At 46.6% G+C, this 25,969-nt stretch overlaps 1 protein-coding gene across 3 annotated transcripts in view; it reads right to left on the bottom strand.

Annotated features, from left to right (window-relative positions):
* Positions 1-1,394: 1,394 nt before the first annotated feature.
* Positions 1,395-25,969, bottom strand: part of si:ch1073-358c10.1 (mitochondrial peptide methionine sulfoxide reductase) — a 31,004-nt gene continuing 6,429 nt past the window's right edge. For all 3 annotated transcript variants that reach the window (XM_041953637.1, XM_041953638.1, XM_041953636.1), the window contains 3 exons: positions 22,684-22,788; positions 11,604-11,710; positions 1,395-2,333 (listed from right to left, as the gene is read on the bottom strand). In XM_041953637.1, coding sequence (XP_041809571.1) covers positions 2,163-2,333; positions 11,604-11,710; positions 22,684-22,788 — 383 coding nt within the window. In that variant the 3' untranslated portion in view covers positions 1,395-2,162. The remainder of the gene's footprint in view (positions 2,334-11,603; positions 11,711-22,683; positions 22,789-25,969) is intronic.

Raw genomic sequence — 25,969 nt, 5'->3', positions numbered from 1 at the left:
TGCCTCCTGCCTTCAGGGTGGCTGAGTGTAGGCCAGTGAGAGGCATAGCAGTGAGCTGGAGCGGTATGCTCTTTGTGGCCAGCTGTGGGGCCATTAAAGGCCCATCTGCAGACAATAGGCTCTGTCTGAAGGGCACACACAGCTTGGTTCCTGTCCTGCCTCACTGTGTTTGTGTATGGATGCGTATATGAGAGTACCATGCATTTCCATGCCCCATTTTAATCTATTACAAAGGAATACACAACAAACATGCACTCAGTCATGCAGCTACTTCTAAATGTAATTTTAATGTGTCTGCATAAAAAAAGTGGTAATTTTCCACAGTGAATCTGAACGTCTTCCTGCATGAAATGGACTCATACCCTTTTCATAATGTGGAAAAAACAAGCAGAATCCTTGAGTTGTTCACTGAGGCATCTCTTGTTGAAGTCAGACATCATCGCAGATGGCAGAAACACTGATTTCACTGCGCGATTAAAGCCTTCATGCCACCCCTCTCTTCAAAACCGAGGAAATGAAGATCACTTCATTAAAAGGTTATCGCCTGTCGCGCACTCGACAAAACACAACAGCATGCAAAAAGGCAGGCTGGCGCTGGGAAACAGCTATCTGGCCCAACCACATACCACTCAGCGCGGTTCCATCAAGCAAGCCACAGCTTCACATGCCCAGACACACACACGCACACACACACACACACGCACGGCTGCTGCATGCAGACACATGCAAAAAATATCTGTCCCAATACTAAAATAGGCCCGGAGAGGTTGCACCTGCACCTGTGCCCTGGTCCACACCTACACACAGGTGTCAGGATGTGACACATACACACAGACAGAGAAAGAAAGATAGCAGAGAGGGAGGGGGAAAAACGAGAGCGGGGTGAATCACACTACTGCGGTCGACCGAAAAGCTTTTTCTAGATATCATCTCTGTATTTTGGAGCACTGCGATAAATGTGATTTTCATTTTTAGACAGACTTTCAGGTAAATGTGTTTATTAATAAAGAAAAGTACTGCGCACAACGCTGATTCAGTGACGGCTCAGTTCTGTGTGATACACGATTATATGAGGACTTTTACACATAATTATGGGCTTTGCAGGGAGTGGAGCGAGGGTTTAGGCAAAGTGTGTATCATATTTCATACATGAGTGCTTCAAGTGTCTCATTCTGCGATAAATGAGTGGTCTCTGACTGTATCGCAGTGAGTCATACACATTTGTCCCTCATTGCTATGGTATGCCCCTTCTCAAATGGAGCAGAAAATGGGACAAATAAACTAAACAGTGGTTTATCTTTAATGTATATTTAGCTGCATGGCCTGACACACGCATGAACACACACACACACACACACACACACATATAAACAAAAGCTTGGAGGTGATTTGTTTTATTATTTGCACAGTGAGACATTAAGAAAATAAAAGGCAGTGTCAAGTCTTTGTTGATTGAGGTAAATCTATTCAAATAACTTAATCACAGTAAAATGAAAATAAGATCAAACTGAATTCATGGTAAAATGTGCATTTAAGAAATCTGAAGAGTTGTTACTCTGAGCCGTGTGACAGTGTTCTGGCCTTAAGATGGACGGATAGATGGATGGATTGTTAAAACAGTAATGCTGCTTGATTTTCTCGCAATCAAGCAGCTTTGGAATTCAGTTTTCACATGGTTTCTACAGCTACAAGATGTCACATCAAACAGGATTCAATAAAGACATACTACTGCAGCTCTACGGTTTGTTGAGAAATATCGCCACCTTATGGACGCAGACTGCTTCTGCAACCCAACAGACACTGCTACAGCTGCACTAGTTTAATTAAAGAATTTTCTTAATTTATCTTATTTCATGTTCAGTGTCATTTAAAAGCTATTTTAGTGCATTTATATTTCTAAGGTAAAGCATTTTGAATTGCTTTTTCCAGTGCAGACACTACATTCACTAAACCCCCTAAGGTTTAGAAATCGGTTTGCAATCTCATTAATATGTTACTATGTAAGAAAAACACTGATTTGTAAACTGGAAATGCGCATATATTTTTCAATCAGTGTATCAATTAAAGTGCAACAATTTAAAAATGAAAGATTAAGTGCGGTAAATGATGACAGCTTTTAAACATCCTCGTCTGTCATCCTTCTCTTTCTCACCACACGTCTGTCATAGTTCGTCCTTCGCTCCGATGGGACAAGAGACGCCAGTGCCTTTGAGGCCACAGTAGCCTTTAGGCACCTTCTTCAGGTACTGCTGGTGATAGTCCTCAGCGTAGTAAAACTGCTGCCCCTCCAGGATCTCTGTAGTGATGGACCCGTAGCTTTTTTTAACCAGCTCCTGGAGACAAAACGCAAACATCACCCACAATAGTTACAGCTGAGAGTTATTCCAAAAGCAAAGGCAAGCAGCAGAAAAATAGCATGCCTGTGTTCTACTGAGGTTAAACTCTTTTTTTTCCCCCTTTAACCTGAGGCGATATTGGGTCAAGTAAAATTTTGAGATGCACGACGACTGGCCTCCTTGCTCAACACTGCTAAAGGTTAAAACGAGTGAAAGAGCAGCCGTCTGTGAGGAAAACACTGCTCGTCTGCAGCGTCTCCATGTGTTCAGATCCTGCTCCCACCGCCACAGTCATGACACACATTCGGCGCGACTTTCTCCTTTTTTCTCCAACTTCCTCAAAATGAACACACCTCTTAAATGGCTGTTTTATTCTGCGGTGTATTGGATGTGAACTTTCAATACCTCTCGCTAATACAGTAAAGAGTTTCTGCTCCTCGATGAGAAAAGCAGGGTGATTGAGTGACAGAAGAAAGGAGCGTCTTCCTTCTTTTTTGTAGTGCAGCTTGCCTCTGTGGCTCTCTCTGTGGGACAATGCATCAAAGAGTATCCGCTCTCTTTGAGAACTCCTTAAGACACTTTCATACTTACACTTTTCTAAACACCTTGAGAGAAGGCTTCAAAAAGCACAGACAGACAGACAGACAGACAGACAGACACACACACACACACACACACACACACACACACACACACACACACACACACTAAACCCCTCTAACAGATGTATGAAATACCTGCTGTGCCGAGTGGTTTTCTCTATCTAATAATACAAGCGCTCAGTCCTCTCTAGATCAGTGCTCCTGAGAGCTGACAAAACAACAAGTTTGAGGTGCACCGGGGCTGTCTGTGGGCAACAAGTAGCTTTGCATGTAGCGTGCTGCACCTCAGAACAGTGCTCTGCGCCGAGCAGCTTCGCTTTCTGGGGGCGTCAGTTGGCAGGGCTCAGCATGCACCATGAAGCAGAAGCTGAATGTGTTCAACCCTGACTCAACCTGTTCTTATCAGCTTCTGCATATGTCCTGTCTGCCTGCACGATACCGTCATCTCACTCCAAACAAGTAATGTATTACACACTTTACTCCTCTTAGAAAGTAATTAATTCCACTTCTTGTTAGACTGCTTTTGCATTAGTCTGCAACATCGCATGAGATGCACTGTGCCGTAACTGCCAGTAAATATAATGTTAAGCCTTGCATGTGCCCACATGTCAGCACAAATCCCCATGCTAATAAGGAGGACAGACACAAGATCTTTCTTTTATGCTCCTCAATAAAGTAATACTACAGTAAAGTTGGTGAAAACCAGCTCAAAGACGACACGTTATTCTTCTTAAGGTGGTAGTTTTAAAATCGTTAAAGTTTGTAGCTTTCTCCCTTTATGGAGGCTGTGGTCAGCCTGAATCCGAGGAGGTTGTGGCAGGCAGATTCTGTGGGGACAAGCTTTCAAAATGTCTGATTAAAGCTTCTCAAAAGACTGCAGCATCGGCCGCTTTTCCATTTTCCACACTCGATGGCTCAAATGTCGTGTGATGGAAAAGGTGTTGCTCAAATCATCACCCGACACTTCAATCCTTCAGAGCAGGTTTGAGCTCAATGTTTCGGTTTGATGGATGGCAGTGCCACCGCTTAGGTTAGCTGCTTTGCTTATTTAAGCCACATAAAGGAAACACATACACACCACATGTCTGGCTATGCTTCTTTAGCCGATGCTGCAACTGAGCTGAATAAAAGTGTTGTTCTGGGAGGGACAGAGCAAGCTGGTCCACAAATAAGTATCACCACTAACTTATAAGAGGAAATAATCTCAGTGAAGGATGCAGGGTAGTGTATAACGTTGTCCACATGGAGGCAGTGTGGTACTAGCTGTGTGTGTGTATGTGTGTGTGAGTGTGTGTGTGTGTGTGCTGGAGGTGATGCAGTGGAGTCAGTAAATCAAAGCTCTGCGCCCCACAGAGAGGCTGAGGCAGCAGCTGACCTCCAAGTCCTCAGCGGCCGCCGCTTACAATGCAAGGGCTCCAGTCTCCCCGCAGGAAGGACCCGACATCCACGAACCCGACTGCAGCCCCTTCACCACAGAACACCACCCTCACGAGCACGGACACGTTCACCTTTCAAACGCACATGGCGCACAGCCCGGCGCAGGAGAAGCCACTATTCCTGTCCAACGGCGGCGTAAAGCGGCCGACACAGGCGTGGAGCTTTGTACATCGTGGCCTAATTAATCAGCCATCATCACCAAACCACTGTAGTAGCAAACCCTCCGGGGCAGAGGACGCCTCATGTGTGGAGAACACTATGTCCAAGAAAAGGTCTGCTATTCTGGGCAAACATACACCCCCGCCCTGACATCTCCCTCGCTCTCCATCCAGCCCTCTACAGCAGTCACAACACGGCAGCCATTTTAGATCTATAAATCAGAATGCATGGCGTCACGCCACTGTGTATAACCTTATGTGGCTTCACTCTCTCTCTCTCTCTCTCTCTCACTGCAGCAGCAGCAGAGGAATGGAGGGAAAAATGTGGAGGGTAAAAACGCCAAAGATGGAGGAGGGAAAGCTGGAGAGAGGAAGAGCTGTTGGGTGATGCTGAATTGATGGCTGCGCAGACGGAGAGAGACGTGTTCATCAGCGTTCGCATATGCAGATTTTATATATGTGTGTGTGTGTGTGTGAGGACTGAGGCTCATGAATACAGGACACGTCAGGTGCAGTTCAGCGTGTGTGTGTTTACTCGTGTAGCTGTGGGGAGAAAATAATGACACACGGCCACGTTACGGGGAACTCGCCTCCCGTTTGATGACATGAAGTGGGTCCCCGCGAGGTAAAGCTTCGGGGTTAAGATCTGCTTTTTTTTTTTTTGTCTCTTTTAGTTAGGGTTGAGGGGGATTAGGCGTGCGCTGTTTGTGGTCAACGTTAGGTAGAATCGCCAGGGAATTAATGCAAGTTAATGCAATGGTCTCGTAAGTGACAAAAACGTGTGAGAGAGAGAGTGTGTGTGTGTGTGTCTGTGTGTGTGTGTGTGTGTGTGTGTGTCAAAGGCTGAGCTCACTCAGCCCAGTCAGCCCTTCCTTTCTTCACGCCTGTCGGAAAGACTCCCCTGTCAAAGACATGGCTGAACGGGTGCATCTCTCTCTCCCTCTCTCTCTTCATCTCCCTCCATTGCTGACTCTCTCTCTCTCTCCTTCTCCCCCCCCCCCCCCCATGTGAGCACAGACCACCGCTTCGTGCGACCAACTCCTTCCCTGCTCTCCAGCCAAGCGAGAGAGCCCCTCTCGCCATCACCATCGCCAGAGAGACGGCCCCGGGACACAAATAGGACGTGACACCCCGAGAGAGGGCGGAGGTGGTGGAGGAGGAAGAGGAGGAGGAAAGTGCACTCGCTCCTCTCCTCCTACCCCACTGTCTTGTCTCTCTCTGTCTTTTCCCTTGGAGGGCCTACGGCTGCAGAGCGGTGGGGAAGAGACGCGCGCTGACATAGAGTTTGTGACACCCGATGACTCACGGTGAAGACATTTGAGGAGGGAAATGACCTCAATTCGGTGATTTATGTAATCACCCCCTGGTCCACTGCTGTTACTGGTGTGTCGTTACCGCCGCTTACCATTTCTCTGGCGACTCACCTCCATCCTTTTATTAATTTTTCCTGGCGTCCTCATCTGTCTTGATCCCTAATTCAGTTTTTTTTTCAAGGCATTACCATAATTAAGTACAGTAGTGCCAAAGCATTTAATTTACCACTTTTTTATACAGTAAATATAATTTCAGCAGTGGTGGAGGAAGCATTGATTGAATTTTCTTTTCAGAAAAATTGCACTGCTCCAGTGTAAAAATGCTGCATTACAGGTATTCAGTCCTACATTCATAATTTCACATGTGCAGAAGTAAAAAAGTACTCAAGAGTAAAAGTACTCATTAGTGATCTGAATGAAGGTGCTTTAATTATTCGGGATTATTATCATTATTGATGCATAACTGTGTAAAGCAGCATTTAATGCTGGGTCTGGTCTAGATGAACCTTACTTCTTTATAATATTTTTGGGCATTTTAATCTAAAATATTGCATAATAGAAGATTTTCATATGCTTTATGTGTAAAAATACTGATCTCTAATTCGTAACAGCTGCTATAAAATGAAGGATTCTTGGTGTAATGTAGAAATTAACTAAAAATTTCAAGATCTAAAAGTTGTTCTTAATGCTTAAATGCACTTTCCCCTCCTGTAATTCAGAATTTAAAGACAACTAATTGTATTGCACACAACAAACTCTTGATCTCCTTCGCTCAGATCTAGAACCAGTGTGACGCTGACTGCGGAGCCCAAAACGCCCGTCAGCGTCCCAAAAACACTCCGCCGCGCGACGCCGGTAGCGGACGGACTGCGACTCTCCCTGCAAACGCATGAAACAGCCTGACGTGATACCCATCGACTAGTCCGCGGCACCACGCGTGCCCCCGATGACCTCGGGGAGCGAGGACGGAGCCTGAGTGATGGAGAGAGGACGAAGGGGAGAGGAACACACACGGAAACACGGGTCGACATAGAGAAGGAGAGCAGGGGAGATTATCCGGGGGGCTGACAGGGTGAAAACAGACTGTAGCGAAGGTGGGGGGAAAAATAATCGCAAAGAGAGAGAAGATAATGAAAGAGTACATTATGCTTCTTGTTCCTGTGATGTTCTGTAAAATGCTGTATATGTAAAACATTCATGTCCAACACTGTATGTGAGTGTACTCCCTCTGCGCCTCTGTCTGTGCACTGAGGATGAGGAGGTCCCCCCCCCCGCCCTTCCCTGCCCCTGCTCATCTCTCCTTCTCTTCTTCCTCGGCGCGGGTCAGGCATCCATTTTAGCTGGGCTCTAATCTTCTGCGAGCGCTCCTACATTTTGTGAGCGAGGAAGCCAACACTCCTACATTTTGAGAGGGAGAGAGGATGCGCACGCTTCAGTCTCGGAGCGAGGCGGTGCGCGCTCCTATGTTTTTTTTTTCCTCCTTCTTCTTCATCTTTTTTTTTTGTTTTTGTTTTTTTTTTCCAGGGCAGACAACAAGTAGCTCAACATCCGAAGCCCAAAAATCGCAGCAGATCATCCCTGTTTTGCTGTTGCGAAAAAGCGGCCGCCTCTCTGCGCCGCACTCGACAAACATCTCGCTGAGGGATGAGCGTTTACCTCCGGGCAATTAAAAGTTATTTGTGCACAACATACCACCAGCAATTCTCTATTAGCTGTTACATCTTGGCCGACGCCGTCTCGTGTAACGGCTCCTTCCTATTGATCACCTCGGTGCAAAGCAGAGACACTAAGATTTCCCTGTAAAGGCGCAGGCAGCCGGGGAATCGTTGGGAGGGTAAATCTGACTTTTGAAGACTTTCCAGAATGAGAGATGTGAGCTTGTGTGACATGCTGTGCCCCGTTTTAACAACCCTCGAGCTTCTCCTCAAGACTTCCAGCCCCGAACGATCGCCCCTCCTCACCCCCTTTTTTTTCCTAACCATCATCCGAACCCCTGCTCGCCCCCCCCCTCCTCGCTTCCCCCTTTCAAGCTCATTAAGTTAGGATGCCTTATCAGAGGGCACACTCACCCCTCCAAGGCCCGGCACACACGCATGTGCGCAGACACACGCAACATCCAGGCTGGCTTGATAAAACCTATTGTTCATACATGCACACACACACACACACACACACACACACACACACACACACACACGTATATATAGAGACCCCGTTCCTCCATTTTTCTCTACAAACCCTAACCCCTCTCTAACCCACCCCCACCACCACCTCGCACTCTCCTCCTAATCAACTCTTCCCATCCCTTTTCTCCCTCTCTCTCACCCTCTACTCACCCACACCCCACCCCCTCGCCCAGCTCTGGGGAGACACATTTGAGCAGGGAGGGAGGGATAGAGAGAAAGATAGAAGGGGAAAAGAGAGGGAGAGACGGGGGAGACAGAGGGAGAGAAAGAGATGCACTCCTCCTCTCTGCTCTGCTGCCACAGCGGCTTGGCTACAGAAGCCTTTGATGTTCTGCAAATTTCAAATTTCATTATAGAGAACCCCCTTCTCCTCTCCCTCCCCCCTCCCTCTCCTCCCCCTCTCTGCTCTCGCGCTTAAACAAGCTTTTCTGCCTCACTCTCCTCACCCCCATCCCCCCCCCCCCACCCCCAATGCTGAAGTTAAGAAACTGAAAGCCCTGCAGAAGAGACTCTTCGTATGGGTTAATTATTCATTGGGCTGTGCGTGTATGTGCCAAATGTATGTCTGTGTGTGTGTGTGTGTGTGTGTGTGCGTACATGCGAGTGTGTGTGAGTCATGGGCTGGCAGTGGGGTGGAATCTGGATTTTGTGATGCCTGTCTTATCTCTGATCGTCTTAGATCGCCTCCACCCACTCTCTCTTGTCACTCTACTGAACATGCACCCACTTCTCCTGATAGAGAGCATTGGCCTTTATGGATAAAACACACGCTCGCACACACAACCTCATGCGCACAGACGGACACACACACACACATACACGCGCGCGCACACACACACACACACACACACACACACACACACACACAGCAAGCCCCTTCCTCTGTAGAGATGCCATTTTCAAGCCAGGCGTTCTTGAGACTCAGCATCAATGCGGCAAGGCAACCATTTCAGGGCAGGAAGCTGCCATTTTGGTTCAGAGCGTGTCAGCCGCTTTGAGAAGATATGTGTCCCAGTGGCCCTCAGATGAATCCGGGGTGCCACTGAAGTGGCTGACAGATCGGTGGTGTCAGCAGCGTTGGTGGGGAGAGAGGAGAGGGAACCGAGAAGGAGCCTGAATGCTGTTTCTCCTCTGAATGCTGGTAAATGGCTGTGTTTTGCGAGTGTAAACTGGGTTAAGGATCTCTGCCTGGCGTGGAGGTGACAAGAAGATAACGACTGATATAACAGCCTTTACTGTGCTGTAATGTGAGCCAGGTGAACTGGCTTCACACTGTTCATTCACAGGTTTACTGCACAGTCATTACATTTCTTAGTCAGACATGCCATAGATTGCTATTTTTTTTTTAAAAAAAGGTTAATAATAATAAAAAAAAACCTTCTGAAACATTTCGATTATGTGGGGATTTTGCTTGAGTATCCAGCCCAAGCGTGTGTTTGCATACTGCATGAACTGATAAAGGGAGAGCGTACGAGGGATTTAAGAGGCATACAGAAAGGGCACCGTGAGCTTCATCATGTCAAAATGAGTTAACGATCCTCCTGGAGCCAACTTTGCACTCATGTTTTACAATCTTCATCTATTTGTATTTTTTGTCGTCAATATTTGTATATGTTGTGATATTTAGTGCGGCCTGTCCTCCTCCAGGTCTCTGCGGTGGAGTGGAGGTCGTCCGGCTCAGATTCTTCCTGACGACGCTTAAGGTTGCTCAACTGTCCTCCTGGATCCACAAACGTATCATCTGTATATACTGAGATTTTGTTCCGTGTTGTTCCCTGTTAGAATGATTTTTTTTTTAAAGGGCAAGAGGGGCTGCGGGAGGTTTTTTTTTTTACCCATATCGAGGGTCTAAGGACAGAGGCTGACGTCTGTACAGATTGTAAAGCCCCCTGAGGCAAACTGATGTGTGACTATGGGCTATGTAAATAAAATCTGACTCGACAGGGTAATGGAAACACAACAGCACGCAAATGTTCAGGGGTTTTGTTTCCACTATTGTTTTTTCAAAGGAAAAAAACTTGTGGAAAAAAAAAACATTAAGGTCCATTTAGCTGCTGCTGTGGACCTTCAGGCCACATCACATGATCTCCATCAGCAGATGGACAGTTGTCAGAGAACTGTTCAAAAAGCCACTTTTTTCAGGAGATTTAAAGAAATTCTTGTCATATTGTCTTAAAAGTTGAGAGTTAACGTTTTATTTAATGATTATTAATATTTCAAAATAACAATTGTTATATATTATATATTCGACTATAATATTCTATATAAACATCATTGTATTATTACAGGTGAAATTATTCTATCAACTGGTGTTTCCAAGGACGAGAAAGAACTTTGAAACACAACTTTCAAGACAACGTTTATAAGATGTTGTGATCATGCTCAGAAAAAACTGAAATCTGAACATCTACAATGCAGCGAGAACTAGGCTGTCCTGCTGATGAAGATCATGTGATACGACTGAAAGGTCAAGAGTGAACTTTAGAACTCAATATTTTTTTTTTCATTGCTAATTGTGGGCATGTATGTGTGTGTGTGTTTGTAGTCTGTGTGTTCCTCTCCTTGTTTCTTTAGTCCACACATTTGTTAAAATCCTGTCCCACTTTAATGTTTACCTTATAAACCTGGGCGGTGTGTGTGTGCATGTATGTGTGCATTTGTGTGTGTGTGTGAGGTCAGCGTCAGTTGATAGCCTGTCACGGCCCTCTGATCTGATTGCCTCCCTCTTTTTCTGTTCCTGCTTTTCATCCCCCCTCCATTCACCACCTCCCTGGTACCAGCTGCCACTCCTCTCTCACCTCTGACCCCAGCCCAAGGCCAAGGTTGGGAGGTTGTTGCCGTGGCAACGTGACAGCCCCGTGGCCTGTGACTGCTGACCCCAGGAGCCCTAAGTAACCATGACGATCATAATTTGCTTCCCTGTGCCTCCTGCCAGCGTGTCTATGAATACCATTTAGAGGGGGAAGAGATGAGCAAACCAAACGGATGCAGGGATCAACGGATAGATGGACTAATGGACGGACGGACCGGCAGCTGGACGAGAGGACAAAAGGCGTGTGGCGTGTGCCACTGAAAGGACAAGCTTTAGAAATGAGTTTTGATGACCTATCGACCCACTTCCTCTCTTTCAGTTTAAGAAAGAGAGCCTTGCCGATTGGTTGTAGATGGGGATCAACTTAACAGAGTGGGCTTTGTTCAACTAAACGGCATCAAACTCTCAGAGGTCACCACTCCAGAGACCGGCTTTTAATTGTAATTCAAATAACTGCAAGCTACAGCTCGGCTCTGCACGTGATACAATGATCGAAAAGCACAAACTACACTACTGAAAGTTACCGCACAACTGTCGACCTTTAACAGGAATGATGTGTGTGAAGTTGCGGCAATGCAACGTATGTTACACTTCGACAATGAACAGCAAAAAAGTTGACCATTGTTCGCATCTTTTAACACTTTTCCAGCAGACGCTCTGCTGTGGTTTCCTTCCTTCACACACGGTTTGGTTACATGTCACACCCTGCTTGATTAAATGACATAATGAAACCTTGTGATGTGTGTGCGGGTATTATACCTGCTGGAAGGCCACTTTGCTCTTCAATGCAAGCTCCTGCTGAGTGGGGTTGGATGTGTAAATGGCTGAGCGATACTGAGTACCGCGGTCATTGTGCTGCCTCATACCTGCATAAAGACACACACAAAGGGAAAATAAGACACCCCACAAACAAGCGTAAGTACCACAATCATCACAGACATCATTTGCATGTAAAAGGTTTTCACAATTATGTCATCATCCGGCATCTTGAATCCATGAAGCCAAATGAATTCAGAGATCACAGCAGATTCGGGCTTTCATTAGGGAGGCCTGCGGTGAGTAGGTGTATGGGCTCGTGTAGGTGGGTGCATTTTCTTCTTCTTTGTCATCTATGTGATGCTGTCGAAATTTTCATCAGCTTTACATCAGTGTGTCTGGAGGAGGCCCGGGCCTAGTGTACCTTGATTAGGAGGCCAAACAGCTGCCATCACTTCTATGCTTTTCAGACGCTGCAATCCTGAGCGGCTCTGGCATCCGTGGACCACTCCACTACATCTTTATCTCTTACGCTCTCTCCCACTCAGCCATTGTTTCTTCTCCTGACTGACGAGCATCATTCTTTTGTCTATTGTTCTAAATCCTCGTCTTTCTCAGTCTTTGGCCTTGTGTTATGGGCTGGGGCGAGTCGCATGTGTGTGTTCTTCTTCAAGGCGTTCTCACAGCTTTGCAGGCAGTGACAGTGGTTTGGTTGATTTGAACAACAGATTGCTACTGATTATTGGCCGGTGATTTCTGATCAAAGGTATATATCAAATGGATGAGCTAATTCTGCTTCTGTTGAGTACTGTTCTGTATGCACAGTGTTTTTCAATGATTTTTCTTAAAGCATTATTACTTAATTCCCGGCCACTAGGGGGCAGTGAAACAATCTGTAAACACAGCGATGGCATGATCACTTTATAGGCTGGTATGTGAACGTGTTAGCAAACAGCTGACTATTTACACATTATTACACTATTATGTCCTTCTGACAAATTTGAGTCGTTCGCCCTCCTTCCAGATTTTAGCTCTGTTTTCCTCTCCACCAACCCCTGAGGGAAGTATCTGGCTCTTTAGCAGCTAAATGGTCCACTATATCCACCAGCTAGTTGCTTGCTGTGTCTGCAGTTTGCTGCCAGGCAGGTAGCGTCCTTTAATGTTGAAAAGCTGTATGCTGCAGCAGGAAACAGGCTGAGCAGAGCGGTGAAAATTGCGTGCGGTGAAACCAAATCAATTAGCTAAAAGATGCTAAAACACTTCACAGAGCTGAGGGGAGCTAGAATCAAGTCTTTGTCACTACAAGAAACCCCTCTCAATCTAAACATGGTCAACTGAACCAGTGTGAATATAAAATGTTGATAAGTGCAGCTTTAAATTAGTAAAACGGTGCCTCTCTAAATTGCAGTGTGTGGTAAAAGGTAGTCAGAGTCAGTTTGTGTAATGAAGTGTTTTAACAGTAGAGGAAATATGTCAAGTCTATCTGCAGAAAAGCCCGGAAGACATCCTGAGACAGAAAAAAAGGGAAAAACATTATTAACCAATCAGATGTGGCCACAGTGTTCCCTTGTCAAATCTGTAGTGCTCTTCCCCATAGGAGGTCCTCAGGCGCTAAGGTCTGCCGCCCACATAAGCCTTACAATGTTTTACATGTTGTCAAACAGCACACTGTACGCTGCACCTATTAATATCTCATATGTTGCTTTCTATTTGTATTGTGTGAGAAAAGCTGATTTTCAATAAATGCGCAGACAAGCCGGAGCCACGGGATGCTGACATCTCCCTGACACAGTGATCTGCATATCTTGTTCTCCTCAGATTAAACGTTACCTTACATCATGGAGTGCCACAACCTATCTGCGACACAGTCTGTTCAGATATAATGGCTATAAGTATTCATCTGGCCTTCATTCAAATCAGAGCAGACAAGCAGACGTCGCCTGCTCTCCGACGCACGCTGAACGCCTCGGAGAATTTGCTTCGCTGAAAATTCCATCAACAATATGAAATGCTTGAGTTTTTTCAATATGATTTTTTTTTTTTTAAAAAAAGCGTGTTGATTACTCTATTGAACAAAATGTTAGCTTATGCATCTTACATTTAAAACCTTCTCTAGCAGCCTAAAGCTAACGTGTCATGGCAGAGAGAGAATGTGTACTCTTCTCTCCGTAACTTTAAGCAGTTTACAGTCAAAATGGCCACTTTCACCACAACACAATCTCTATCCTTTCCCTCCATTCTCAACCTACCCACTAGAACATAAACACGGCTTATGGTCCCCTGAAAGCTCCGGCTGGAAGGAGACGTACGTTCTTGGTTTTGGCACGTCTGTTTTCCAACTTTCTCATATTCAGCTCAACAGTACACTACAAGATGCTTCTGAAAACAATTTAGACAATAAATAGGAAATGCAGGAATGTGAGTTGAGCTCTGTAGGTTTCATGTAAGGCCTGCACCCTTCCTTCCTATTTGCAACCGCTGGCCCTTATGCTATTGTTTGCTAGCACGAAACAAACTGAGAAGTCGAGATCACCAAAATGATCCATCCCTCAATTCATCATGAGGGGGACATGGATGCATGCGCCAAATTTCATGCCAATCCATCCAAAAGGTGTTGAGATGTTTCAGTCTGGAGCAAAGAGTGGACCGAGCAACGGTCTGCCATTGCCATCCCTGAAGTCATGTTGCTAGTGTGGCTAAAAACAAGCCCGATTTCACGTTCTTCTCTTTCATAAACATGCATTTTCTAATTAAAATTCCTTCCATGTATTTTGTCTTTATTGTACCATACCACAATTCAGCCGCTCACTCATTTGTCCCCCTCTGCATCCATCTCTACCCTCACCCTCTTTCTCTCCACCTCTGCAGTGTTGGACGTCGGCCATCTTGCCCCCAGCGCTGTTGTTCAGTGACGAGGCTAATGGTGGCCCCTCCATCAAAGGCCACCGAGCCACTCTGCCATTGGCTGCCCACCAGAGCCTTTACTTTGATTGGCTGGCTGGCAGGGGTCTTGTAGCTTTGCAGTTTCCTCTGACCTTCCCCGCTGACCCCGAGGTTCTGACCAGCCACACACACACACACACACACACACACACACACACACACACACACACACACACACACACACACACACACACACACACACACACACACACACACACACCAGCACAGACTGCTACGCTTGCATATACATGTGCAACACTATGTATGAATAAAATAAGCACATTGATCAGAGGAAAACTTATATGATTTATGATATAAACATCATAAAACTACCAGTTGTAGTGCTGTAATTTGATTAAAGCTATTTTACAAATAACAAATACTTTATTTTCTACCTTAAAACAAGACGACTAATATCTCGAATAAAAAAAGAGAAGACGACAAAAGGCTTTGCCACACAAAGAAATGGTTAATGATACTCAATATCAGAGAAAAGTCGAGAGACAAAACACCCTTGAGTGGTCATAGCTGCCTCCAACACAAAGACAATTAAGATTCATCACATCTTCAGAGATCCCTCCACCATCTGAAGAGCACTTACTCCCCAATCAAAATACTAACACCATCCAAAACATCAGCCCTGGTTTTGACTATACTAGATCCAAATCCATCCCCACAAGCATTCAATCCTCAAAGAACTACAACGGCAACAAATACCACCCAAAAAACTTCGATTCCCCCCCTTCCCGCCTCCGCCGTCTCTCTCTCTCTCTCCATTTTTAACAGCCGCCTTCGTTATTTTTTCCATCCATCAAAGGCGGCAGTAATTATTAATGAGAGCCTCCCTGTTCTCTCTGCATTATGCATGAGAGCCTTGCCTCTGAAAGCAGAGGGTAATGGGGGGTGGACAGAAGGGGAGGGGCTACGGGTCACACACGCGCACACACACATACACACACCGCCTCTCAGGGTCACTGACCTACGCCCACAAAGCCAAAAATATTAATTAAATGCCCCCCCTTGTATATCAGTAAATTTAAAAGTAGCCCTTTGAACGCAAATGGAAGCCAAAACCAGACAAAGTGGGAGGGTGGTAGGGTCTCAGTGGGAGTAGCTACTCTCTCCAACACACTTTCATGCACAAACCTGCGCACACAAAACGTACATGCATACACTTTTTGGGCTTGTTGTGTTTAAACCCGCTGAGGTTTCTTGCAACTCTGTAAAATCTCTTCCAGCGTTTACCCTTGCATGCTAAAAAAAAAAAAAAAAAGAAGACGAAAAAAAAGGCACCACTCAGCTTGTCCCTGCTGGCTGTTGGGGATAAAAGCCTGCTATTTCTCCCACTTCCAACTTCACCTTCACCTTCACTTCTTCCTCCTGCAAATCGTGCTCATTCACCTTTTATCTTTGGCTGCTTCTTTACCCCCCCCACTCCTCATTTCCTTCCAGGTTCCATCCCTCTGCTCTCTCCAACTGCTTGTGCATGTGTGCACGCGTGCATACGTGTGGTTGAGGAGTGGAGGAAGAGGGTGGCTGCACAAAGAAGAGCCAGACTTGCGATTTTGAGTTGCGGGCAAATGGTTAAAGAAACAAAGAGATGAAACAGTGAGAAGGTAATCAGATTAAAAGGGAATGCTGGCTGCTATGAAATATTATTACAGGCCAGCATAGAGCGAGAGCACTGTACCGATGCTTGAAACTTGTCCTTTTCTGCCCCCACCCCCGATTGCCTGACCCCGGCTTATTCTCCCCTGGCGTCTCTTTACACTCCTTCATCTGTTAACAGTAAGAGCTGAGATATGAGCCTCACCTCTCCACCTCTATGAGGACTGGCCCTCCTTCCCCTCAGTCCCTTTCAGCTGGCTCACTCCCTCTGTACATCAGGAGGACACTCAGCACTCAAAAAGATGTAAAACAAGAAAATGTTGCAAATGAGCCTCCCCCCCGCTATTTAATTACAGAGACGAAAGAGTAAACATTTCAGCAGTCAAGCTATTGTCAGTGTCCGCAATTAAGAAATGTTTCTGAGTAATATGTGACTTTTTGCGTCCTTCTGAGCGTGGAGGAAAAACATTTGAAGCGAATTCTGAATTATTGCACTTGGCAGTGCGTACCAATTAGACTGCAGCAGAGTGAGCACTAATGAACAATCTAGTGTAGTTTCTTTCTTTCTCTTTTACCTCTTTATTACCTACCCCCTACCTGCACTCTCCCCCCTTACGCTGTCACACAATGTAAGACTCTTTCAGCCACTCCGGGTCCAGAGAGAGAACTCTAACTCTGTTCCCAAGCTGAAACATCAGCGGGGATTATTTGGTGTCCTCCACACTGATGGAGTCTGACCAGCTATCGTCATTTCTACTATTCTGTCAAAAAAGTACACCGGGAGTAAAAAAAGTATAATGTCTGATAGCGCCAGTCTTCCCTTTGTGTGTGTGTGTGCGTGCGTGATAGTACTCAGGGTTGTGCCGTGCCCCGCGGTCCCGTTACAACTGTGTGCGTGCCAGCAGAGCCCTCTCCTCCTCTCCCCTCTCAGCTGCTATTTTTGCCCTGTTCTTATGTAAGCTGCTCCTGACGCGCTGGAGACAGAGGCAGAGTACGGAGTTGGGATGGTGAGAGCATCCCCAGCGGACACACACACACATACACACACTCGCCTGCACGTGCAAACACACACAGAATGTATACTACACTGAGGGGAGTGAATATGTGACATATGCAAACATACAGAGCAAAACAGAAAGCGATGCTCTGCTGGCTGTCAGATGGCGACACTACACATACGGAGGCAGACCTTAAACCAACAGCAGAGCAGTGCCTTGGCAACAGCACTGTGCACGTGTGTGTGTGTATGACTCTTAAGGTGTACAGGCACACCATGTAGATTACTGCAGTAACTATCGTCTTCTCTTAAAAAAATCTGTTTTATCTCCCTCCTTAGCTTCTATTTTATCTTCTCTACTGGAGCGGTGCTCTCTAACATGATCACTTCATGGTTCTGGGCATGTTGTCAGAGCACTGTAGTTCTGGCCCTTACGCTGTTTATTTTTAGCTGCGTCTAAATCTAACAAGTAGAGCTTGTTCTGCTGTTGTACTCAAATCAGGCAGAGTAAGAGCATAAGTTAAATTCCCTGTATTCAAATGTGATAAATGATCATATTTGGCCATGATTTAAAAAAAAGGAAGTGCCACTGCCCCGACTCCACTTCAGTTAGCGTTCGGGTCAGGAGTTTCAGCAAATGATGCAAATATATGTAGAACATTTCTATCATAAGCCTTTATCACTCTAACACACAGCTTTGGGAACACAGAGTTCAATTTCTATCACATTTACATATCATCTAACAAATTAATAATAATATTAACTATAACTTGAGTTTCACTTCCCTGCGGGCAATAAGTCTATTAGTCGGTATCGAGTTTTCAACTGCCGCGCATCTTATTTCACAGCAAAAATCTTTTAATGCAGTTCTTATAATTTTTGTGTGATGACAAATCAATTTCCCAACACTCAAAGGACAATTCTGACAGCCTGAAATTAGCACTGCAAATATTCAGGCTGCTGCATTGTGTTTGTGTGTGTTATTTGGTGTTTTATCTATCAGACATTAAAACGCAAAACACTGGTGCTCAGGTCTCTGTCTCTAATCAGCAATCAGGTAGGAATCTAATTTTTTTTTGTTTGTTTTGCTCTATTTCCTGATAACCAGCTCTTTCCTCTCTTCACTTTTAATTCTATTTCTCTCCCTCATTGTTTCAATCAAGGCTTCTTCCCCCTGAGTCTATTTATTAAGTTGAACAAGCGCACAAAAGTTACAAAAAAAAAAAAAAATGCTGAGAGTTTTGAAAACGAAAGCAAACAGACGTATAAGAAAAGACCTGGAAGTTAAAACACAGATAACTTCGACCTAATCAAATGGACACAGCACTCAACCCCCACAGCGTGCACACACGTGCCGCAATCTCCATAAATTAGGGCCGTCAGTGTGTGTGAGGGTGTAATAACTGACACCTGGTAATGAGCACGCCATTCTCAGCCAACCGGTGGAGAAGGAACGGGTTGGGTTGGAAGTGTGGGGGTGGCGGAGGTCACAGGTCAGGGGTCAAGGTCACCTCCTGTGGGGGTTTGCCTTTGGATGGCTGGGGCATCCCTAAATTGAGGGATGTGGTGACACGGGGGGCACGGGGGTAACCCAACGGGGAATTGACGTGTGTCGCAGCCAGCTGGGGTGAAGATATTATATAAAAGGAATATTCATGCTCATCTTAATTGTCAGAACGTAACTGCCACCAGCGTGACTTGGCAGATGGAAGACAGCTTGATTTATGTCTATTTTGTGATCTGACCCTATGCGTGCATGTGTGACGTGTCATAAGCCATTCTCTCCTCTATGTGATAAGCTTTTTCTGAGTGGAAACCTGTGCAGCGACTACACAAGGCAGCTTACAAAAATAACAAAAGAGCTCAAATGAATAAAAATGCCCACTGATTTCTGAATTGCTTTTACCTGTTTAACAGACCCGTGTGACTCCACCGACGTCCACCTGCAAGGGTGAGGGCACACGTACGCGCAGACATGAGGAAAGCCGCCTCGGCCATCTTAGCTGTGCATTCGTGTTTTTGTGTGTGTATCGGCGTATGCCTGCGATGCCTGTTCACTGACGCAGCATCAGCAGCCCACGCCATAAATACTGCATGGCCTCAAAAAATACAGAGAATGGAGGGAAGAAGGGAAGAGGAAGGAAAGGAGAGGAAAAGAGATGAGGAGGAAACAAAGAGGAGGGGAAAAGCCTCGGTTGTTAAGATGAAGGGCGGCGGAGGGGTGGGGGGAGGAGGGGAACGGAGGAAGAGACGGGAGAACGGGGAAGGGTGGGGGTGGGGTGGGGGAGGACGAGGAGCAGGGAGGAGAGAGTGACTAAGAGATAAAAGTGGAGTGAGTGAATGTGAGTGTGTTTGTGTGATGAGCGGATGGCCTCGGGGAGCGGTCGACTCACTGCGCTGCTCTGCGGATGTGCTGACGGGCTCCAGGCCGTTTGCTCACACACTCGCCCCTCCGCTCCGCTCGCTGCAAAGAGGACAGGGGTCGGGAGGGAGGGGGTGGGTGCAGGTAAGACGGGTGAGGTGGGGGAGAAATGAGAGGAGAGAAGAGCGGGAAACTGGGAAAGAACGTGGAGAAGTGGATGCTGGAAAGAAGTGAAGGTGGGAAGAGAAAGGGGGCATAAGAAATCAGAAAAAGGGAGAAGAGGAACGGGCGTGAACTTATGTTTGAATAGGTTAAGGAGCCAAAAAGTGCAGCAGGGCGACTATGGGAGCAGAGCAGGGGGATGAGTTGACAGGTTGGCAGGGTGAAGAAGTGGCCAGAAAAGATGCTTCTATCCTCCATCGGGAGCTGAGGCAACAGGGGATACAGGGAGTGAAACAGGGCCTACGTTCTGTAACAAGGAAGTACACAATAAACCAACTGACATGCCATTGGTGCAGCTGTGTGCAACCTCCGCATGCACAGCATGCGTGTGTGTGTGTGTGTGTTCTGTCTATTCGCATGTACGCACAAATGGAGTAAAGCTGTCTATGAGTAGGCATAATGAGCACTTGTGCATAATGCGAAGTGAACAGTATGCTTGCGTATGGAAATGTGTGCGCAATTGATCCGCAGCGTGTGAAAGAACAGCAAGACGTGCGTGATCATTCCAAACACATCAAATCATGTTTTCAAGCCCGATGATGAAGCAGAACGGCTGTTGCCCTCTGACATGCAGATGTCACTCTGACTGCTGGGAGTTCACGTGTGCTCGAGTCTTTCCGTGCACACACGTGTGAGGGTTTGTTAGTGAAGAGTTGCCCTAATGCATACATAAGAAACTTATAATTTGGGAGCGTGTTGAATGGGGGGTCTTTATGCAACATCCCAGGGAAGCCAGCAGATTGAGACTAGTGTTGCTGAATATGGAAAGAGGGCACACAGCAAAGGCTGCTGGGAGTTTCTGATTGGCTGCTAATGTTGCTATCCAGGCTGGGATTGGTGGAGCTGACGCAGCCCGACATCACGTTGTCGGGACTAAACCCTTTTGAACTGAGGCAAAGCAGAGAGGCACAGATCTCAAAACACATACACACACATACGTGCATACACGCTCGCAGATACACACCCACGTACACGCATTAAAAGGAAGTATTGCATGCAGCTGAATATGCATCTGTACATGATAGCTCCACATGCACTCCAACATAGTGTGTATATATAAACCAGGATGGGCTCCGTGTTGATCGTGTCAGGAGGAAACGGAATTCATAATGTTCCTGGGCTCGTCTCCATATATGACGATCTCTAGTGAATCTGCGCAGTTGAAAGGGAAAAGAGCGAACTTCCTTAATTTCTCCATTCTCTTTTAAGCCCAGCTCTAAGGTGGACGGAATAAATTGGAGCCTAAGCATGCGTGAAGGCACAGCCAGCGGGCCCCTTTCCACCACTCCACGCCACATTTGTCAAATCAGAGGAATTTCTTCTACACGTGAACCCAGAATTGAGAGAAGAGAGAGAAACGGCAGGGACTCGCATTTAAGTCTAGCGCAACGAGCAACACTCCCAGGCAAAGAAAAATGTATATTTGAGTTCGTGGTTATTTCGGAAAAGGTCTTAACTGTGACAAGAAAAAAAAAACAAAAAAACAACAACAACTAGCGGAGTGCATACCCAATAAGCTGCATGCTATTAATAAAACATGAGATGAGACAAGGCAGTGAGTCAGGGGAAATGCATGACTACTCTTTTGGCCTCACTGCCTTTGCCCCGTGGCGTGTCGGCTCGACTCTGTTTGTGCCTTTGCCCGTAGTAAGACGTGTCTCTGCCATTGGCCACGACGAACGGGAGAAGAATCTCATCTGATCGGGGCGATGTGGTTCTCGGGTGAACCGCAGCACGGACGGTGTCCCGTCCCCCTGCTTCTGTTCTGTCAACCCGCCTCCAGCCGTGCGCAGGTGAAGTGGAATGTGAGGAACATATGCAAACACGCAGCTGATGTGTCAGCTAACGTATGTATTTAGCCTCACAAACATGGCTGACATTGTGGTGTATTTAGGTCACGCAGTCTACGAGAAAACAACCATGACAGAAGCAAAAGAGATGACAGAACTGACGTGGGCAATGTCACAGAGCGTGTGTGTGCGCGGGCTTGCGTGTGTGTGTGTGTGCAAGCCTGTTTTAAGGCTGAAGGTCGAACCTATGAATCTTTGATCCATCTCTTCCCAACTTGTCACGCCCCTCCCTACATTCAATATGAGTGAGCAGAGAACCTCTTTGCCTGTCCTTCCGCGCTCACACATACATGCGCACACACACCCTCCCGGTGCATTAATGTTCTTACATCACCTCCTCCAGCAAGCCGAGAAAACAAGAGAGACTCTGAGAGGTGGGTTTTTTGGGGGATGGGGTTCTTGTCGCCGTTGGGGGTAGGGGGGAGTTGGCGAGAGGTGGGTGGGGAAGAGACGTGTGTCATTAAAGTAGAGTGGTGAGGAGACCAGGATTCAAATGCTATGACGTTAAACATATGCAGCGTACTGTACAGAGCGTGTAGTGTAAGGGTATGGATCAGAACCCAGACTTATTTGTGGGAAATGTTGCAGCATCACCTAAGTTTCCATTTAAATTTCACCAGTTTTCAGGGATTAACAACTTCAGAATTGCCGTCACAGGATTAAACCCACCCATGAAACACACTATGCATAATAAAAGAAAAATTCACAGACATTATTCAACCCCGAAAAGACCAAATTAAGTATCATCATTGCATCAGAAGACCGTATGTGAAGGGAATGACAAAAGGCTGGCTTACACTGGATGAAGTGCACGCCATGCGCATGCTCTAGCAGGGAGAGGGGTTCTTTTTGCAGTTAGGGCTTGAACATGCACCACACTGGTGTGTCTCTCCATGGATGGCTGGATCTCAGACACATTAGCAGTGTCTGGCGTTGACTTACACCCACGAGACCCACCCCCCCCATCACCACGCGCACACACAGGCACACGTCTGGGCATCATCCTTCTGCTCTAATACACCCCGTGCCCCTCGGGACGGGTCTTATTTGAGGGCGACTTTTGGGTTTTGTGTGTGTGCATGTGTGTGCGTGTGTCGCTACCCTGTGTAGGATCGTGGTTCTCCCAAAAGCGTTTGAGCAGCTCCTCAAGGCTGATGTCTTCGGGGGAGAAGACCACCCTCACCACCTCGGTGTGACCAGTCAGACCTGAGGGAGAATCACCAAGTTGCATTAATCAAAATAAAGCTGTATGACGTTTTCATGATGTCAGCTTGACTCACTGCTCCCTCCTCCTCCTCTTCATCATCATCATTCTGCTTTTTCCTCCTAAATGCTGAAAATTGTTGGGCAGCTAAAACCAAAACCATGATGTCTGCATGTCTTATCAAACAGTTAAAACAGTTGAAAATAGCAGTGCGGAGAGCATGAATAGCATCCTTGTGTGTTTGGTGTACGTGTCATTGAGTTCATGCACCAAAGGTAAAAGACACTCAGGTTGAATCCACACAGAGCATGTTATTGCTTATGGCACAATGAGAGAGGAGAGAGTGGCAGAGAGAGAGAGAAGGCACAGTAAAGGCTGGAGCTTATGGTGAAAGTTGCCAAAAGCACACTGACTCTCGCTCCTGTCTGCAGCTGCCAGGACCCCAAAGCTTCAACAAGCTGCCTGCAGGCATCCTCAAACTGGGGGACACTTTAGGTCTAACATGCAGGTGCATGCACACGCACACTTTCACAGTGGAAAAAGGTACACTCACACACCTCAAAGCAAACGTATACCTTCATGCAAGTGCAGAGGTGTTAACTTCATTGTAGCCATCCCCTTCTCTTGTTCACACATTACACAGACACACGCACGGGAATACACACACATACAGTATATAAAAATGCATGAACACACGCTCACACACATGCAGAAAGAGAGATACATTAAGTGGTTTGCAGACTGATGGGCTGCCAAATTCATGCATATGGCCTTAGATCCACTTCCTGTCACACTTGGCACACCTTAAGGATCAACTCATGCTAAATTAACATGTAAGACTTCAGCTGTTTACACTGTTGTTACCTAAACAACAGGCACATGTTTCAGTGGATATGGTCTTTCAGTCATGAGCATCCAACAACAAATTGTCAGCGCCTGCTGGAGCTGTTGATACTGTACTTTTTTTTTTAAATAATAAAATGGTGTGTGGCATGTGTGCAGAGGAGGTAATGAACTTGTAAAAGCAAAAGAGGAGGCTGCAGGGGGGATATCAGCTGGAGGAAGCACATGGGCCAGCCGAAGGGCCCAGGTGAGCCAGGTGATGGCCCTCCACTGTCAGCCAATTGTTTACTGAGGCTGGTGAGGACAGCCTCCAAGACACCAACTCTCACCATATGCATAGGCTTGACAGCGGTCACTGCCAGCAGTGAGCTGGGTTGTAGGTTAGCAGGAAAGTCAACAGGAACGGTAGAAAATAGAACAGAAAAACTGCAGCAAAACTCGCTATCAAGACCTACTGAAACAAAAAAGGGGGGCACGCGCAACGATTTTCCACGCTTGTCCCATCTGAAGGGGGTGAAAGGCTGAGAAGTGATGCAGACAAGCATCACGAGAGCTGCTAGAGATTCAATGTTTAGCTGAAGGACACTTCAGCAGGGTGAATAAAACCACCTCCCAAATCACGGTGCCATCCTGTTGGCCTTTTTTGTTTAACTGCTCTCTGCTGGTGGATACAGAAAAAAACTTCATGAAGAGAACGCCCTCACCAGCAAAACAACAGCACTGGTTGTTCACACATTTAAAATGACGCTCGCAGCATGGCGTTGTTATACCGTCTGAAAATCATAGTGGATGGCTACATCGTCAAAACAGGTGACTCTGACAGTGCATGGCTGCAATCTTTTCCCTAACCCCTGCAGTTGGGTCGTTCTGGAAGAGACTGACACCCTCTTTGTCAATTAGTTGTGAAGATTGTTGGACCAATCCCCATGCAACACTGTGCAAGCACAAAAGGTTACAGCGCAAACTCTTGATTCTATGCTGCAAAGTGGACTATGAATTAGTCAGATCAAACATGCTGATTGGTAACAGCATCCCCTTCCGTCCGTCTCTCAGCTGTCTGCATCGTCTGTCCTCCCAAGACAAATTTGACTGCGCCTCAATCCACTCCTATTTCTGTCTGTCAGACCATCCACCTATCTGCCTGTCCTTCCATCCTTCCCTGGCTCTGCTGACAGTTCCATCAGCCCCTTCTCTCTGTCCGTCCGTCTGTCTGTCCGTCCAGCTGTCTGTCCTGCCCTGGCTGCGTTGACAGCTCCTCGGTCTCACGCCGTCGCAGTGTTCTGCTCCGTCATGGCCACTGGAGCGACGCCTGCACTCTCTCAGCCGATGGACAGGCAACCATTCTTTCTCACACTTTTTTTTTTCCCTCCCCCCCTCAAATTTTCTCTCGACTCAAAAGTTTATTTTACCCGCTCCCTCACTTGCCGCAGCTCTCAATCTCTCTTTTTCTGTCATCTGTCTCCATCTCCATCCCCCTTCATAGCTGACCATCTTGTTGCTGGGAAGCTGACAGAAAGGGAGACTGGGAGAGGCAGACAGATAGGAAACATGCAATCCCTTGAAGGGCTGCGCTCAGAAAGTCTGCCAGCCAAGCCCAAAGCATCTTTCCCCTCCTCTTCATGTCCCCCATGCTGCGCCTGCACCTTCGCTCCATGCCTGCCTGTAATGATGTGCCCGGGTAAATGGAGAAGCCCCAAACTAACAGCCCATGACTCCGAAAACACAAGAGAGGCACACAGAATAAGACGTGGCTAGACAACATTTTAATTATATATCAGCGCCCTACATGAATCTACTCGAATCTCACGTTGAGGAAGACAGAAACAAATTCGGACGTAGACATGTAGCCAAACATATTCAGTGGCTCTGAAAGCAAATACCTAGAACTCAATTTTGTATCTCCACTGTCGCGTTCGCCGAATCATAGTCTCAAGGAAAGAAGCCCGTCTACGGCGCTTCATTCACAGTAACCTCTGTTGGCAAAAACGCCGCAGTACAGCACAGTACAGAGCCCAATCCTTACAAGTAGGTCATGGGGGGGTGGGGACGGGGGGGTACAGCCCATCTGGAGCAGCGCATTCTGAGTAGTTGACTGCAGATGAAGAGAAGGCGGCGAGAGGATGAGAGCGCTGTACTTTAAACACCCTTTCCGACTGTCGTTTTCTTTTTCCCTTTGCATTTTTTTGGACTCTTGAACCCTCACTGATCTCAGGGAGAAGTGTCCTGCCAGGGCGCTTCGCCTCCTGACAGGGCGGGAGTGCGATCAGGTAGCGTATATCAAAGTGTAGAGGGTATACATATGTAAAAATGTGCAAACACAGACGAGGGGGGTGTCGAGGG

This window comes from Chelmon rostratus, chromosome 15, assembly GCF_017976325.1.
Source record: "Chelmon rostratus isolate fCheRos1 chromosome 15, fCheRos1.pri, whole genome shotgun sequence".
Taxonomy (NCBI): domain Eukaryota; kingdom Metazoa; phylum Chordata; class Actinopteri; order Chaetodontiformes; family Chaetodontidae; genus Chelmon; species Chelmon rostratus.
This window is presented reverse-complemented; position numbering and strand designations above follow the sequence as displayed.